This window comes from Hibiscus syriacus, unplaced genomic scaffold (genome assembly GCF_006381635.1).
Source record: "Hibiscus syriacus cultivar Baekdansim isolate YM2019G1 unplaced genomic scaffold, ASM638163v2 tig00110403_pilon, whole genome shotgun sequence".
NCBI classification, from domain to species: Eukaryota; Viridiplantae; Streptophyta; class Magnoliopsida; order Malvales; family Malvaceae; genus Hibiscus; species Hibiscus syriacus.
In genome coordinates, this window is record NW_024062723.1 from 1,283,484 (window position 1) to 1,302,344 (window position 18,861).

An 18,861-nucleotide genomic window follows, 5' to 3' on the forward strand; every position below is an offset into this window, starting at 1 on the left:
CTCCAACTGATTCTCTATCTCTCTCTTCCAATATTGATTGGATTACAAAACGAATGTGGCACAAGCCATTCCAGCATTTCTTACTATTCTGCTCTGTATATTACTGAGTTGATCATATCGATTGGCGTTCCAGTCATTGTTGTTTGATTTCTTTGTATCTGATTGTTCTTTTAGGTTTCTAGTATTGGTGGAAAGAAGAATCCATTCATTTCATGATATAGGTGACTATGAAGGTTTTAGTCATCGTTGTTTGATTTCTTTGTATCTGATTGATCTTTTAGGTTTATAGTATTGTTGGAAAGAACCCATTCACGTCATTATATAGGTGACTATGAAGCACCAACATTTTCATAACGTTAGTGTCGAACGTGGGTACGGTCGACACAATTTTCTTCTCATTTTTTGATAATTGGATACTTGGGATGGCGTAGGGATGCTAAGATTTTAACCCTAAGCTCTATAATGCACAGAAGCTTCTTGTCAAGATGTTGGCAAGCCACGACCAGACCGTGTTTCATGTTCATGCCCAGTGTTCTCTAAAGAGGAGGGTTTAGTGTTTGTTTTTTTATTAGTTCTAAGTCAAGCTGGCTGAATCACTTTTCAGAGGTAAAGCTTGAACACGAGATCTTGTTTAGGAGTATCAGACTTTCTACCACTAAATTCAATATACGATGATTATAGGTTGAAAGTATTTAGAAAGCAACTTTATACATTGTTAGAAGTAGACAAAAGTGTTCCAAGAAAGCAATATCACACAAATTCACAACAATATTTTAATTTTCAGCTTCTTGTCTTTGAAGTGATTTTTTTGGCCTTGTTCATTTGTTCCCTGCATTTCTCCCCCGGCACCAAGGCTTTGTCATTTAGCTGTGCAATGAACATCGAATTGCCATTCTTGTACGAACTATGCTCCGAAAGCCTTTCGAAGTAAGATATTTTCAGTCCCTTCTCCCTTGCAATATCTGCACGGACAGTGCTTGAACGATTTCCGGGTGCACCAGTAACTATCAGGATTGTACTCTCATCAGCCAAGTTTGCCAATGCCACCATCGTCTCAGGTTCGGTGGCTGAAGAAGCATCCACCATGAAGATATGGCTAAAATGTCCGGCAGGAATGCCTTCATTGTACAGGCGATAGCTACTCGTAAAAGTTGAAAATATTACTCGGAATTCCTTTAGTTTAGGGAGCGGAGGACAACTGAAACATTCAGCTTTTCTTTTGTATAGGCAGGATGAGAGGATATCGATAGGGACCTCCTCGATTTCCCTGAATGTAGCATTGGCTCTGAATATATCGGACTCTGGAGTTTCCATTTTCAAGCTTCTCGTCAGCACATCGCAGGTGCTATTTTTAGGTGCACAGACAAGGATCTTCGACTGTGGATTGCGTAGATAAATTTGCAGTACCGCTTCTATAACAACCAGTCCAGTTCTTGAAAGTTGCTTTGAAAAGGATTCAGAATGACCATTGTTCGTTGCACAGAGAGGGCCCTTTACTAAGTACGGAGGAGGGCCTCGAACATTCAAAATACGATGAACGGCGGACTTTTCATCCCGATCAAGATCTTGGTTGTAAAGGTTAAAACATTCTGAGATACGCATAGGATGTTGGGAGATAGAGTTAGGGAAAATGAACTTTCTGATTAAAGACGGGGACACGGCTGCTACTGCTTGGTGAGCCCTTTTCAAGCAGACTCTATTGAATGAGAATCGGATATTATATCTGCAGGTTGAAGCATGCTGATAATGGAACTCATCTCCGAATTCGACTAGGACGGTCGTGCTCTTATGCACCCTATATATAACTCCCTGAAACAACACGAGAGTGTAACAAAGGACTGAGGAAAGATTAAGATGTCACATGCATCGACGCATATCCGAGTCTAACACTCAAACCCGAATTATTATCTTAAATGCAGAGAGGAGGAGTCAACCTGAAATGGCTCGATTTCTTTGCCTAAACGTTTTGCAAAGACAAAGTCCCTCGACAGAATATATGGCCGCTGTGTCTTAGAAAGAGAATCCAGCTTAAATACTACAAAAGTTTTATCATCCATCTTATTATTTGCTTTTGAATGCTTATTTTGTCCAGACTTTTGATAGATTGATGCTGGTTGCAACTGCAAAGCTACATCCTCCAACCCGAAATCACTCCATTTCTGTTTAGGGGCGGAAATGAAGGTTACGACATTCACAATGATATATCAAATTACACAAATGGATAGAATCCGATTCCATTACCTCGATGTAGTAATCTTCGGCATACAGAAGAGCTGCAAAGTAATCCTTGTACGTTGAGGGAGACAATGGTTTTTTCAGAACGTCGGGTACAATGTCTCTCTTAATCAAGTCCTTGATGTCCTCTGGAATCATGTAAATAGGTAATTTATCCTTCGGATCGACCAACTTGTACATTCCTTTCCCGTGTTGTGTGGTCGAACTAGTAGGCAGAAAGGATAGTGTTGGCTTAAGGGACGGATTCAGGTTAGTAGATGAAGACGAAGGCTTCGGGGTCGGTACGGATGGAATCATGTAAATAGGTAATTTATCCTTCGGATCGACAACCTTGTACATTCTTTTCCCTTGTTGTGTGGTCGAACTAGAAGGCAGAGAGGATAGAGTTGGCTTAGGGGTTGGATTCGGCTTAGTAGATGAAGACGACGGTTCTGGAGTCGGTATGGATGGTTTAGATGGCATCCGATATTTAGGCGATGAAGGTGGTTCTTGGATCGTGAACGGTGAAGATGTTTTCATCGATGGAGGTGGAATCGGGGGCCGCCATAGAATCGGCTTAGCCAAGGACTGTGGTGGTTCGGTACCAATGTTGTAAACGCCAGAATTCCTGGAATTCTGAAGCCATTGATAAACACTTTCCACAGATGATCCTATCGAATCTCGTCGATTCGATTTTGACCCTATAATTACCTCATATTCAACAGGTACCTGACTCGGCCTAGACGGCCGAGTTGGTTCATTTCTAGCTGAGTGAACGAGCGATGAACTCGAGTAAAGCAGAGAGTGACTCAAAGTTCCGGCGGAGACATGCCTGAAGGAAGCTCGATCATCACCAATGCCAACGTCCTCGTCAGCACAACATAAGATGCACTTAAACACCTCAAGGAAACAAGACATTTTCTCCTGCAACAAAGCACATAAATTCATGTTATAAAAACCCTTCTAAAATATTATGTTAGGCTATGTTCCATGATCTTCAAAGTGTTCGAAGAAATGAACGACCAAAACATGTTTTTTTTTCTCTACTCAACACATCAAGACATCAAAGAGGACAAAAAATGGGAAAATCGTAAGAAAAAGAACCGAGAACAGCTGAATTTTACCCAGAATCTTAGTTTCTACTTTCTTGATGGATTCGAACGAGGAAAGTATTCGGTTCGCTATATTAGTAACATCAACTTTAACTAAAACCCAAAGAGAAAATCAAACCCAGATCCCATGATCCCTTTGATTTCTACTCTCCCATGAACAAACAAGCAGAAAACTTAAAGCTGAAGCAAACCCGAGACATTGAAAATGGAGATGAAACCAAAAACTTTGATTTTTGATCGCACAAAGGGAAAGCATTGACTAAAAGACAGAACAGTTACCTTTTTCTCTTTATTGTAAGCAAAAAAAAAAAAAAATTGCTTTGGAACTAAAGACTTGAAAGTAGGGTGTTCAAAACTTAGGTTAATCTATAAAATCGACCGAATGAATTTTTTTTTGTTAACCTGTCAGTTAATTTTAGGTTTCATCGGTTAACAGTTATTAATTTTTTTAAAAAGTTCGATTATCGGTTAATTCGATTCGAAATCAGTTAATTAATCGAATTAATTAAAAAAATTAAATATTTAATACATTATTTATATAATAATAGTTTTAGGTATGTTTAAATTTTGATTTTAACCGAATTAATCGATCGAATTAAACGAATTAACCGATCGAATTAACCAAATTAGCCAGAAATATTAAGTATATATTATTTAAAATTTTGGCTAATTTGATTAATTGGCCGATTAATTGAATTTTGTTCGATTCAATTAATTATTCTCGAAAAAATTTCGATTCGACGATTAAAATGAAAAAACAAATTAATTCAATTAATTAACCGAACCGACCAATTAAATACTTTACTTGAAAGAAAAAGAGTATATTGTTGTTTTTTAGGTAAAATATATAAACTTAGGGTATATCTTAATTAGACTGACTAAGAAAAGACCAACCTTTCACTGCATGAAACTTACTAATATTTTTTAAAAAAATCACCAAAATGTTTTTTAGAGTTCAAACGTTAAAAATAAGAACTTTTTAACCTAACGAATTGATCCGATATTTAAATAATGGATAAATTACATTATTTCTCATTAATTATACTCTCTCCTATGTTGCTAAACATATTTTCAATTTTTCTAATATACTTATTAGACTTTTGAATTGCACTCTGAATTATTTTATTATTATTATGGTATGTCATGACTTTATTATTATTATTTAATATAAAATAAAAACAGGTCAGACACTACCGTCAACCGTCGTAGATGATGTTCGTTCGATCCCAAATTTCATGGCTCGATTCGTCTTCACCCTCTGAGTCCGAATCTGGTGGTTATTTCACCAGAAAATACCCAAAACCCATGAATCTCGACTGAAACGTTTCGACTTCCTCACTTTTGATCTCTAATTCATGGACTTCAAAGCAATTTCCAACAAAATGGAGGTCGGATTTGGACTCACGGTGTCGAGGCGAAACGACCCATGAAATTCGGGATCGAACGACCACCATTTACTACTGCCAACGGTGGTGTCTGACCACCTTCTATTTCTATTTTATATTTTAAATTATTTTATATTAAATAATAATAAAAGATATCACGTCATACAAAAATAATTATAAAATAATTCAGCATAATCAAAACATGAGCAATTCAAATGTTCGGTGAGTAAATTAGAAAATTTGAAGGTATGGTGAGTAAAATGGAAGAGAGAGTATACTTCAATGAGGATCTGTGTAATTTACCCTTAAATAATCACACATACTTTTTTCTACCATTTTGTACATAGGTTTGAATATACTATTATGGGTATAAGAGGAAAGAGTACAAGCAATCTCAGATTGCATTGATTTATCAAATGCTACACCTCTCTACCGAAAATGGCAAGTATTAAACCTGCCGACGGTACCTGATAAAAACTGCTCCACCATCACCTCCGGTGATCAATGTTTCCGAGTTCAAACTCCCTTCTTTCGTATTCGACAAGATGCTTAATGGTGCGACCCAAGAGCATCTCCCATTGCTTTTCTTATGTATTGTTGACAATAAAATTGAATCTCACCCAACTGTCAATCCGAATTTGTAGTTGTTGAGATATGTATAGTTGGAAGGTAGTTAGGGTTGTTAGCAAGTTAGTTCGAGTATTATGTATTTCTATATAAAGACTAGAGTGTTGATAGTTTTCATAATAAGATTGTTTTGCACTTCCCAGTATTCTCAATATGTTCATTCAACAGTAGTCTCCATCTGCAAAATATGAATCCAGCAAAAAAAAAAAAAAACATTATTAGTTTAAAAACCTAAAAAATCATTTATCGAAACAATACCCCAAACAAGATTTTTTTGGAAAAAAACTCTCAAAGATGACTTCGAGTTATGCAAAAAATAAGTCAAATCTCTCGTTTTACGAAAAGCGAGTTTCATGCATTTATTGTTGTCTTTATCGAAAATTAAATGAGTTTATCTGAAAAGTTGATGGGTGTCGCATCAAATAGAACGCGAGATCCATTAAACGCGTTTTGTAGGACGCGGGATAATTTTACGTAGGCAGCTTGAGGTATTTTTTTAACTAATGTTGTTTGGGGTATTATTTCAATAAACGAGTTTTGGGAGGGTTTTAAACTAATAATGCCAAAAAAAATTGTCACGAAAGACGGGTTTTCGTTAAACGTGAGATAGTTCGAGCAATAACATTTGAATTCCAAGACTTCGACAAGTTCCTCTTGGTAGAAGTAGAGTGCAATAGAGAAGTGAATTAACTATTTTGCAGGGTAAAAGTAAGCTTAGAAGAAGCATTGCCATCAAATAATGTCCTTCATTCCAATGACTTGGTCCGCCACTTCCGTGTTTTTGAAATGGCATTAAGTCAGACAAGGAAGGACACCCTGAATCTCAAAACTTAGCAACCTTGCTCAGTGATTGGTTAGGGATCTAAATGACGATCACGCCATTATAACAGGTTTAGAAACATATTTGGCAGTCGAAAACAGCACCCGCTGATAAATACTGAAAAACCAATTATAAAGGATGATGCCTTAATGGCCAAACGACAAAAAACGTTAGTCATTTGATCTCGTTGGATTTGGTTTCTGAGTTGGAATATCACATTGAGAGAAAAAATAATACGAGGATCACATTGAATTTTTTTTTCCAGAAGTACAGTGACCTTTAGTGCCTTTTTGCCAAATATAAACTAGTTTAAGAGTGACTGACCTTATAATCAAAGTTGAACATGCCATGTGACATATGGGGCTGATTGTGAGCTGGAACAAAATAAAAAAAAGGGTTGTTGACTAGCTTATAAATGAAAAACCATTAGTTATGCCTGCAAATGAGAAAACCAAAGCTTGAAGAAGAAAAGAATATTTACCTGAGAATTAGCCTTCACAGTAAGATTATCAGTCAAATCCCATTTCACTCTTGCATTGAGTCTGCCATCAGTCAACCCTCCCGATAAGCATCAACTGTGGAAAACCATATTGATTTTACCATTAGATTAACTTAGTAAAATAAAAGAAATTAGGGGGGCAATAGGATGATAATGAAAAAGCAATATAATGGGTGAACCACCTACATTTGGGTCAATAAAATAACAGTAGGAATTTTAATGGTTTCTGCAGATTGGGAAAGGATTTCTGTTGGGCCCATAGACACACTGACTGATGATTGGGAATCAATAGATACTGTTATTAATCAATATAAAAACAGATCTTAGTGTTCATGAAGGAAAGCTTATTGGCTGCTCGCATAATCAAAGCTGTGTTGGAGTATGGGTTGTCGACATCTCGGTATTTCTCTGATTTCTACTTTTCGACATAATTAATTGGTCCATCTTTCTTTAACTGCAGTCATTACGTTAATTTTAATATTGAGTTTTGGTCACTGGCACAGCGCATAGAAGCATATGCAGTTGGTAATGCTAAACGTGTAAATGGTCATTCTGAACCTAAATCTCGTTCAGGTGGAAACCCCTCTGTATTGAATGAGAATACCGCAAAAGCTAGCTTGGGAAGATTACCTGTTTCACAAAATCCAGATCCTTTAGTGAAGGAAACAAAAACCCCTAGGACGGTTGTCCATTTCACAAAATTCAGATCCTGCTAAGGAGTCCAAAAGTACGTTATATTTTATTCTAAATATTCTGTGTATTTTGAATTCTACTCGACTTTCTGTTCCTTGCTATCAGTCGAAAAGGGCTTAGGAGAGACAAGTTAAACCCGTCACTTCTAAACATAACCATACAAACTTTCGACCAATAAAATAACAACAAAAAACGAAGACGATTGGATCGATGGATAGCATAAATGCGTAGATGTTTTCTTCTACTTATTTAGTGTCTTCAAAATCTTATGAAATATCTGGAAGTGCTAGTGGGAGGGAATACAACCTTTATCTGGTGATCTATCTTATTTTGGTTTTTACATACTGGTTACAGCCACAAGAAATGTACCTGGTACACCTCATCGGGTCAATTTAAACACTGCCAGAAGGACAACTCAACAGAGTTCGGTAACAGTTCCTAGTGTAGCAGCTCCAAAGCGGAGTTCTGCGAGAGCTAATTCAGCTATCAATGTTTCTATTTTTAGCAAGTCCGATGTTGTACCTGTGGTTGTGCCTAGAAATGATATAAGGGTGGAGCAGGCTGCTGAATTAAGAAAAGAAGTTGGAATATCTGAGAGAAGTTTGGAGCAGGTCACTGAATCTAAAAAAGAAGTTGGAATGACTGGTAGAAGTTTGGAATCGAGTCAGCCTGTTGCTGAATCAAGAAAAGAAGTTGGAATGGTTGGGAGAACTTCGGGGCAGGGCGCTGATTCCAGAAAAGAACTTGGTATTGTTGGAAGAACAATGCCATTTTCTTTGCACTCAAAGAAGTCCAGTTTTCGGAAGTTTCAAAACAGCAGGGAAGACATGGACCAGCCTGTTATCTCTGCTCTGCCTGAGACTGCAGGTTCCAAGGCTGCTGAATTCAGCAGTGCTCTGGAGAGGACTACTTTTCTCTCTGTTAAAGGCTCAATTCATGGAATGTCTGCGGCAGAAATGAATGCGAGGGAAGATGGGTGCATTGGCTTTGGCAAGAGTGAACCAAACTCAGTGTTGGAATTGCCTTCAAGCTACCGGGATGAAAATTGTATATTTTCGGAACTTTGACATTCTGCTTTCATATTTTAGCTGCTTCCCCCCCCCCCTCCCCCCAAACAACAATCTTATTTTCTTGAACTCCACTTTTGTCATTAGTCCTGGTTTAGATTATGACGAAATGTTTCTATTGAAAATGCTTTTAGCCAATGACTGTTTGATAGCAACTAGGATTTTCTCAAGGCTTAACAAGAACTACTGAAAAATTGAAGTGGAGAAAACAACTAAGAGGGCCTTTTAAAATATGATAAAGAGACACCGACATTTGAACCATGTTAGCAAAAGAATCGTACTAATAGTCTCTAAATTGACTATGCTTCTATACGTTTTATGTAACACCCCCAACCCGTACCCGACCCGGATACGAATTTGAGGTGTCATATTGACTTCTCAAAACATTTACTTGTACAAAATAGTGAATAATTTTAAAATTTTTACTAAATACGACTGAATAATTTACGTAAAATACAATCATAAGATTTTACAAAATCAATTAACGCATAACAGATTCAAAGCTTTAGTTACATTCCGACACAATCAGTATTACAAAATACATACCATCAAATCTTTTCTAATCTGATCTTTGGAAAAGAGAAACTGACCTGTCTTGATTAACTTTTATCATTCTTCCTCTTCTCGGAATATACGTGTGAAACAATCACATGCTAAGTCGTTGACTTAGTGAGGAATATAAAACATATAATAGAAACCATAGAACATTTCACATAACAAAATGCATACATGCATAAATACCATCATTATCAACATCAATATCGTTATCATGATCTATATCATTCTCAACATCAATATCATTATCATGATCTCTATCATTATCAACATCAATATCATTATCACGATCTCTATCATTATCATGAACCCATTTAAAACATGTCATATTGTACTTAACCTTTGTAACATATCATATAATACATTTCACCAAGCAATATACACAGTATCACATATAAATCTTGTAATATATTTCATATAACAAAACATATACATCACATACAGTGTATTTATGTTATATCTTTAATAGTCCATGTATTATTTCATGTATACTTTTGATATCTTTTGTAGGCCCATATACAATACTGATATCTTTTATAAGTACATGTACATTACTGAGAACTCAAGGTATGTGAGTACACCGAGGTTGTGCACATATGTTGTCACCACAACTCGTATAAATTCCCACAAGGCATGTAAAATTATCCCGAAGGATCTCGTATATGTCTCGAATGACCTATCATCCCGAAGGATGTCATCTGTGTCTCGTAGGACCTATCATCCCGAAAGATGTCATCTGTGTCCCGTAGGATCACTTCTTAAGAATCATATACATATTCCAATGGACCAAATAAGTGTACCAAAGTATCGCGTATATGTTCCAAAGGATTACATATATGTCCCGAATGACCACGTAAAACCCTCGACTCTTGGCATGCCAACTATATCACTAGCTCTCATATCACATAACATGGGCATTATCATTTATAACAGTTCACATCACTTGTATCATTCTTGTATGATCTCATAGATCATTGTCATATAACCCGTATCACATAGGTTCATATCATATCACATATATCACATGTACATGTAATCATGTAGATCGTATCATATAGCGTATATCATTGCTCATGTGTTCATATAAACACGTATGTCATATCTTGCTCACATATTAATGTATTCACATATATTAGATTCACGTATCTCATAATTTATTCTCATATGTTCACATCGATCATGTCACATAAAATAACATGTCAGACATATCACACAACTGATATCATATTTTCATATATTCATGTAGTTTAGTATCATATATTGCATATACATGTAATTATGTAAATCATGTCACATATAATAACATATGACACATATACCCACTTTCACGTACTCATGCACACATAAGCATCATATCAATCACATGCTTGTACTTATGAAATCATGCATTCAAATATGGGAAATAGACTAATCACAAATCCTACCCAATGATGTATAAAATATCCATATATAATGTTATGCATGCATCATAAATCAAATAACATTTTAGGAGTCACTTCTTACTATAGTAACTCCGTCACTGGCTCATTGCAAGCCAATGTTCATTCTATAACATAGGTTCAAATTAAATTTGCATTCACCTTGACACTTTATATCCAAAAGATGTTCCTCACTATAATCCACAATAATCCTTTTATACTTGACTTGTTTTAGTCACAAATCAATCACGATCTGTACAAATCACAATTTCATAACAATACATATGTTAGTATTGTACTAACATAAACACATCCCCAATACAAAATCCATAATATATTGAAACTCATTTTCTATCAAAATGCTTAACTCTTAATAATTCCTTTTTACATTTGACACCAACTTTTCCAATTTACACAAAATAGTCATTCACCATTTTATCACTTAAATTTTAAATACCAAAATTCCATAAATTCAAGTACTGGAATTATTACGAACCAATTACTTTTACAAAGGTACAATTACCTTTGAGCACCCCAACTATGTAAATGTTGCACTTAAATCACTAATCTTTTCAAACTTCAAAAATGATCATATTTCACATCTAAATGATCATTTAAATCCCAAAACAACAATTTTTAGCATAGTACATCAACTATTAGACAATTATACAACCATTCACAACTTTTTCAAAATTATCGAATTGGTCTCCTAACTTTTCAAAAATTACAAAAATGGTCCCCGGATTTTTCTAAGGCCTGTAGAATACTTCCTACATTATTTCCAGAACTTATATAATTTTTCCATAATTTTTCTCACTCAATTACATCATGATCGAATATTTTATCCTTTAAAACTACGTTTTCATGATTTTGCTCGATTTTGATTCGATTCAAGCATGAAATCAACTTTCAATCAACCTTTTAACATCTCTACAATCTAATCCCTAATCAATTTTCATCATAACACAAAGTTCTATAAGTTCCTCTTTTGGTCGAATTTAAAGAATAATTTCTAGAATGATCAAACATGTTTTAACCATAAATCAAGCTTGAAAATGAATATACAACCACTAAATCATCAAGATTTATCATCAATTTCATGAATCATATCATGAACATAAACCCTTAGATCTGAGATCTTTGAAATTCAACAAGTTTAGAAAGAAATATTGTTACCAAATGATAGTGTTTTTCGCGTAGATTACTTTCCTATTTCACGACATAACTCGAATTCCAAAGGAATTAACTCAAAAATTGAAAACAAAATTTCTTTTTTTACTCACGTGAAGCTGCTGGAAAAGATGAAGAAATTCATCTTACAATTATTCATCTTTCTTTATTAATAATGAATTAAAAATGCATTAAATGTCAAATTACCACTTTACCATTGAAATCAAAATATCTATAATAATTTATCCTTAATGAACTTGATATTTACATTAATACCAAGCCACAACAATCTTATCATCTTCCAATAGTTAAAGATGAACAAAATATTTTCTCACTTTATCATTTTACCCTTGCAATTTCCAAAACTTACAATTCTGTCACTTTAATCAAACAGTTTAAATTAAACATGGAATTAAACAATTAAATATTATTTTCCAACATTTAAAAATGTGAAAATAACACATTTATTTTCTTATTTTCGTGACCCATTTGTAACTTTTTAAAATTACATTTTGGTCCCTAAAATTTTCAAAGTTTATACTTTGGTCACCAAACTTTCAAAATCTTATAATTTAGTCACTAAACTAAATCCATTTATATAATAAAATTCTTTTTGGGAAAAATACCATTTATGACTTTAAACTTTTCCCAATTTTCTACTTTGATCCTCAAACTTTCAAAATTTGCATTTTGGTCACTAGCCCGCTTTTTGGGATGTTACATTTTAAGGCTGGTAAGTTGCAGGGGTAGGTATGTAGTCTTATGTGTCTCTTTATCTTACTTTAGGTTGTTTTACCCGTTGGATAACATGTTTGACCCTGAGGAATGTTACCGTATGGAATTATCTGTGGTGTTATTTTGGCTTGCATTGTAATTGTAAAGAACAACTGATTTGAACTTCAATTTCTGCTATATGCTGCTGCTTAAGTAGATAGAATATATCTAACTGGACTAGCTTGAAGTTGATGATTTAAGCTTTGGTTAGTTTGTCTTGGTTATTGCTTGCTGGCATGTGGTCATAGTACATGTATTCTTGATTTGTTTGGTTTTCAAATTCAGCCCAGCTTGAGTAGGCTTCTATTGTATTTTGAATTTGGAATGTTTAACCATTCTTGCTGCTGAACTTTAGCTTTGTTTCAGATGATGCACAAGTGCAAAAATCACAAGAAGATGTGTATCCTCTAGAAAGCCATTTAGAAAGCCGAAAAGGAGGTATATCTATCGATAGCTTGTTGTTACATGCACAATTTTATGATCTCTCAACTGAATCTCTTCGGTCAATTATTCAGGAAGAACACGTTCAGTAGCGATAAATTGGGATAAAAGGAGATCTAATTTTGATGGGCCTTCTTTGAGTATCTTTTTAAGGAATGTATTTGTGACAAGCATGCCTTTGGTAAAAACGTGTCTAGGTCTGTCTTCGCTTTCTTTCCTTTGTTCTCTATGTTCTGAAAATCCCCATTCTAATTTATGAATTCATGTTTATTTTTGAAGCATAAACAAAGACGATACACTTTCCATGTGGAAAAAGAAATGCCTTCTGCTACTGATGGGGATGCTGTTGCGGATGTAATGGAGCTGCAAGATCAATTCATCAGTTCCATGCAGTCTCGTTTTAGCCAAGTTACAGGTGACCCTAGTAAACTCAAATTCATGCTAATGAATTTATTGGATGTTTTGGTGTCAATTTTGAGTAAGGTATCTGCACTATTGATTCATAGAGATTTTTGAACCCTTGTCTGTTAATGGTTATAGGTCGTTCGTCGACTATGGGAAAGGAATGACGTAAAGGGGGCAATCAGTGCAATGGAAAAGATGGCTGATCACGCTGTATGCAGTTTATTTTTGCTTATATGACCATGTAAATTGAAATATACAGAGAGTCTCCTTAAGTTTTCTATCAATGATGGAAATCGCAGGTGCTTGCAGATGTGATTAGAATCATCACTGAGAAAATGGACATTGTTACGTTAGAAATTTGCAACTGTCTTCTGCCGCTTCTATCTGGTCTCCTTGGAAGTGACACGGACAGGTAAGAAAGTGTCATAATTATGCATTTTCTGAAAACATCTAATTCCTTCAATGGTTTTCTGCAGCTTTACTCTCCGATACTCAATGTATTGGTGTAAATTTCGATGTTCAACTGTGGCCTTTGCGTAGGCATTTGAGCATCTGTCTAGACATGCTGCTTAAATTGGTCTGGACATTTGGTTCGATGATTTATTCAATAGTATCGGCTTTGACACCCACTGGTGTAGACATTGAGGCAGAGCAAAGGTGTGACGAATACATCTAAACTGCATGTTTTGTGTTAAAAAAATCCAGTTATTGGACTATTAACTGAGTTTTCATGCTGCCAGTTGTCTTAGGTTTGAGCATTGCAACCTCTGCTTTATAGAACTCGAAAAAGTAAAGCAATGCCTGCCTACTCTTACCAGGTGAGAGAGTATCGCGTTTATTAAACCTGCACAAGTGTCGTAGGTATAATCAATATCATATGCAGTTGTTCTGTACCATATGACTTCTACTTTTTCTCCGTAGAAGAGGAGGATCGGTTGCAAAATCTGCCCAGGAACCGAGTCTAGCACTTAAAGAAAGTATCATGACTGAATTCAACTCATTGATTGCCTTCACTAACTTTATTTCCGTGCTTTTGTCGACTGAATCCTTCGAGTGTTTTGGTGCTTTGGTGCACTGAAACGCACCGGAGAAAGCATCGACGACTATGTGATGCATATCATCTTGTAAGTCCTGCTTTGAACCTTGTACATGTTACACTATTAATGAAGCCATTTAACTCATAAGCCGATTCAACTGCAATCCGTGCATCGGCTGAGGCTAACTGGATTGTTGCTTTGTGCTGCTGTTTGGCTGAATAGCTTTGTCCGACGGGAGTATACCGACTTCATGTCGCTTTAATCCAAAATATGTTTACACATGGATTTGTACCATACGGCCTTCAATGACTAATCAATTATTTTTACCATATGTATTGTGTGTAAGAATAAAAGTACGAGTATTCAATCTTTGATAATAGCTTTATAAGTTGCAAATAGTGAATTAAATCCAAAAATAATTCGAATTACTAAGATGTCTAAAGTTTTAGGTCATCAACACACTGATAAGAAGCTAAGAGTTCCATGGCTTCTACAAGTCTACACTGATCCTATAATGTTAGAAAATTGCTAATGCACACCAGTTACACCCAGCACTGATTTGGAAGGTTTCAGTTTAGGGCTTTGGGTACATTGGATTGGAACTTCGGAAGGTTTCGGTTTAGGGATTTGGGTACATCAAATCGGAACTTCGGAAGGTTTTGGTTTAGGGCTTCAGGCACATCGGATCGGAAGCTTTGTTTGATGTTTCTGGCTCGACTTTCGCACTTGGCTCATCGATAGCCATTGGCCCGACATCTACAGACTGAAAAAGAGAACACAAAGCATTAACACGTCATTTTCATCGGAATACAGTCTTGTAATAATTTAAGGTAAAATACAGCTCATGCTAATCAATTATTTGTTTGGTTACAAACATCACCTTTTCTTTTCTTTTTTAGAAAAAAAAAGTTACAATTTAGTCTCGAAACTTGTAACATTCTATCAATTTAATCTTAATTCAAAAAGATTTTAATAAGTTAAACTCTTAATATAAACATTTATGGTAGAAGAACAAAGATTAAATTGATATAATTTTTAAATATAAGAGTTAATTTTATTAAATAATTTCGACTTAAGACCAAATGAATAGAACGTATAAGTCCTTGAAATAAAACTATTATTATACCAAAATATGTCACTATTCCATCTAATATTCAACGAATAATGATATGTATGTAACAATATTTTAATCGAGCGACTAAATTGCAACTTTTAGGGGAAAAAGAGACCAATCTGTAACTAAACTAATAGTTAAGTGGCCTGAGGTATTTTACACTATAATTTATAGACAATACAAATGTTTGTGTTTACTTCACCTTTGTAGTAGCGATCTCATTCGTTGCAATGTCAGCTCCTTTAGGAGGCTCCTGAGGATATAATAAGCCGGAATGAATGTTTTCCGGACAAACAAGCGTTTAAAAAGAAAAGGAAATGCATTGTACATGGCTTTAGCCTCGCAATTACTAGAAAAATCGAACATTTATAGCATAAAACATACCCGATCTTTTCTCTCGGGTTCACCTGCTTCTCTCTTTACTCTGGTCGGGATAGGTCTGCAGAATGAGTGTGAAGCCGATGAGCGAATGTGAAAGACGAAAATAATATGCAATTAAAAACAGGTACGGGTGAAAAAAAGAAGATAAATACCGCTTCTCATCGACCTCCATGGCCGAATCCGGATCCCATCTTTCATCTGCATCATCTTGATCTTCATCAGCCTGAGCATTATGAAAGCATTAAGTATTAACTCCACCACCAAGTTAACGATAAAAAGGAGATTTGAAGCATGAAATGTGCAATGCCGAAAATGGAACACACCTCGTGAAGATCGGTGCCGGGTGGTCTTTCTTGAAACTGGACGCTTGGTGCATGTTGAAGCTTTGAGAGATTGTCGAGAAGATTATTACGTATGTCTTCTAGTAACTGGCGCGAGTTCTTGTTTTCCATGTTACTAGGGGCAACATGAAGGTTATAATCCGGACCGAAATACTCATAATATTCATGTTGAGGCAGCTGGTCGTCAACTTCTGTTCCAAGTGCAACTCCGGTCTGATCACATAGAGATGGTTCTTAATTAATTCATCACAAAACTCACCTTTAACACATAATAACATAAGATAACAATCGCAAACCGAATCACTTGAATGAATTAGTATATAATACTCAAATGAAACTGTCAGAGGTTACCTCATAGCACCAACAGCGAGCGACATTCCGAATGGTGTAACCACCACCACCCAGTAGCAACAACGGAACATTGAACGATCTCATAAATTTAACACACTCTGCATGACCCTTGATCGAGAGATTGAAACACCCCAACCTATCTCCAGATAGAGAATCAGCACCGCATTGAAGAACCACTGCACCAGGCTTAAATACTTCCATAACTTTACCCATAATTGGCTTAAACAAGTAATGGTAACTCTCATCGTCTATTCCGTCATCCAAAGGGACATTAAGGGAATAGTATTTCCCTTTTGAATATCCAATATCACGTATATCCCCTGTGCCCGGAAAATAATCGCCAAATTTATGAAATGAAACAGTCATAACCCTGTCACTCGTATAAAATGCCTCCTCCACACCATCCCCGTGGTGGATATCGATATCAACATAAAGAACACGCTGCAACAAAGAGGGGCATCATTGATTTGAAACTATACAACATACATTTATCAAGGGTGCACAAACATAAATCTATACAACCTAGGAGGAATTGAAAACATAAAACAAGTCATCCAGGTCAAATAAATATATAATTATATTTATTATTTCATAGCAACTGTTTATCATTCTTCGAGGGTTGCTTGTTGTCATTATGCGCTAGCACTAGTGCCCAATGGCTTAAGTATTTCCTAAAGTCTTCCCATCGAGGGACAAATAAACGGTCGTCTTTTGCATATGAAGAAGAAAGTTCTAAAGCTAGAATCGTACTATTTTTATTTTGTTACAGAAATTTATAAAAATGGTGTCGACAGCTGGAAAAAACAGATAAGCAGCTTTGTACCTTTTGCCGGAGTATCTTACTTGAGCTTTGGATTAAAAGCACTAATGCACAATGGGTTAACTCTTTCTTAAAGTTTACCCATCGTGAGACAAACATTCGGTTGCCTCTCAATGATGTCGAAGAAAGTTCTGAAGAAAGCTAATGAGGAACTAAGGTATCAAAAACACACCTGATGCTCCTTGAGAAGTTCCAATATTGCAAGGACAATATCGTTGACATAGCAAAACCCCGAAGCCTCACATTTCTTAGCATGATGCAGGCCACCAGCCCAGTTAATCGCAATGTCGCAAAGACCATGGTTTAATTTGACAGCACCGCCAACAGATCCACCAGCATAAGTTTGGCAAAAGGAGTAAAGGCCATCAAAGACCGGACAGTCTTCACCGACATTAAACCGCTTGAGTTGCCTGAGCTGATCTTGCTGCGTCTCGGGCGTTATGTTGCGGAGGAAGCTCACATAATCATCGGCATGGAAGCGGGAAAGATCCCTATCTCGGGCAGGGCAGGGCTTGTAAACTTGCATATTTTGAAGCAGTCCGTAGTGTGCTAAAAGGGCATGAGTCATTCGGATTCTGTGAGGCTTCATCGGGTGGCCTTGGCCGTAGTAGTAATTCCCGACCTCGGGGTCGTAGAAATAGGACACCTTCCTCTTCGCCCCATCAGCTCCCGAAGGTAACGAATTCCCTCCGGTGTCCATCAAATAATAATAACCTTGGGCTCTTTGTTTCCACTTCTTTTCTGCTTCAATCAATAACCCTAATTAGATTTACTTATAAAAGCATATAGTTTCTCTGATTAACAACCAAAAGATAAGGAATTGAAGAACAACTAGGCCTCGTTCACTACAAGTTAAAACCCCAAAATTTTACGAGATTTTCCCCAGAAAAAAAAGGAACCCATTTACTAGATTTTCAACAGTAGCAATCAAAATCAACAAAGAATCCAGATAAAGCTCACATATTTACCCATAACAAAGCAAGCACTTTCGCCTATTGCGACAGCCCTTGATTAGCAAAACAAGTAATTTACAATTTGAACCAAGGAACAGGAGAAATCAAAGAGCTAAAACAAAAACCCCGAATAGAAGCAATGTTCATTTTACCTCTACAAAAAGAACTACAAAGCTTCTTCTCCGATTCTCTGTCTCAGAACCCAAAGCTTTTAGCTGCTGAAAGTTGAAGAGTAAAACAAATCTAATCAAGTACGGATATTTATTTAACGACAGCACTGTTTTAATTTCAAGCGTAATTGTCCAAACCAATTCCAACTCAGAGGCCTAAAATTAAAGATATTATTATTAGGGTAAACTACGCATCTAGTACCTAAACTATTAGTTCTAGTATGTTTTAGTACTTAAACTTTCAGTTTTTTTCAAAATCATACATAATGTTTAGTTTTTGCTTTATTTTAGTATCTCACCGTTAAAAACATAAAACGTTTAGTGCCTAAACTATCAGTTTTAGTCCGTTTAAGTATATAAAACGTTCAATTTTTTTCTAAAACTTAACGTTAAATTTTGAACATGAGTATTAAAATGAATAAAAACTAAATTTTAACTATGATTTAAAAAAAAAGTTTAGATACTAAAATATACTCAAACTGATAGTTTTAGTACTAAACACATAATTTACTTG

At 35.7% G+C, this 18,861-nt stretch overlaps 2 protein-coding genes and 1 pseudogene across 2 annotated transcripts; 1 reads left to right on the plus strand and 2 right to left on the minus strand.

Annotated features, from left to right (window-relative positions):
* Window positions 1–685: 685 nt before the first annotated feature.
* On the minus strand, window positions 686–3,567 carry LOC120123794 (probable RNA helicase SDE3). The gene is made up of 4 exons (XM_039142623.1): window positions 3,339–3,567; window positions 2,242–3,138; window positions 1,935–2,159; window positions 686–1,809 (listed from the first exon to the last, which is right to left on the minus strand). Exons 2-4 carry the CDS (start codon window positions 3,130–3,132, stop codon window positions 781–783), a joined length of 2,145 nt encoding a protein of 714 aa, XP_038998554.1. The 5' UTR covers window positions 3,133–3,138; window positions 3,339–3,567; the 3' UTR covers window positions 686–780.
* A 3,033-nt stretch (window positions 3,568–6,600) lies between these two features.
* LOC120123933 lies at window positions 6,601–14,376 on the plus strand (annotated as a pseudogene).
* Window positions 14,377–14,620: 244 nt separating this feature from the next.
* On the minus strand, window positions 14,621–18,486 carry LOC120123804 (histone deacetylase 19-like). The gene is made up of 9 exons (XM_039142629.1): window positions 18,330–18,486; window positions 17,397–17,965; window positions 16,405–16,845; window positions 16,036–16,266; window positions 15,865–15,935; window positions 15,716–15,770; window positions 15,534–15,584; window positions 14,873–14,980; window positions 14,621–14,784 (listed from the first exon to the last, which is right to left on the minus strand). Exons 2-8 carry the CDS (start codon window positions 17,922–17,924, stop codon window positions 14,882–14,884), a joined length of 1,476 nt encoding a protein of 491 aa, XP_038998560.1. The 5' UTR covers window positions 17,925–17,965; window positions 18,330–18,486; the 3' UTR covers window positions 14,621–14,784; window positions 14,873–14,881.
* Window positions 18,487–18,861: the final 375 nt, after the last annotated feature.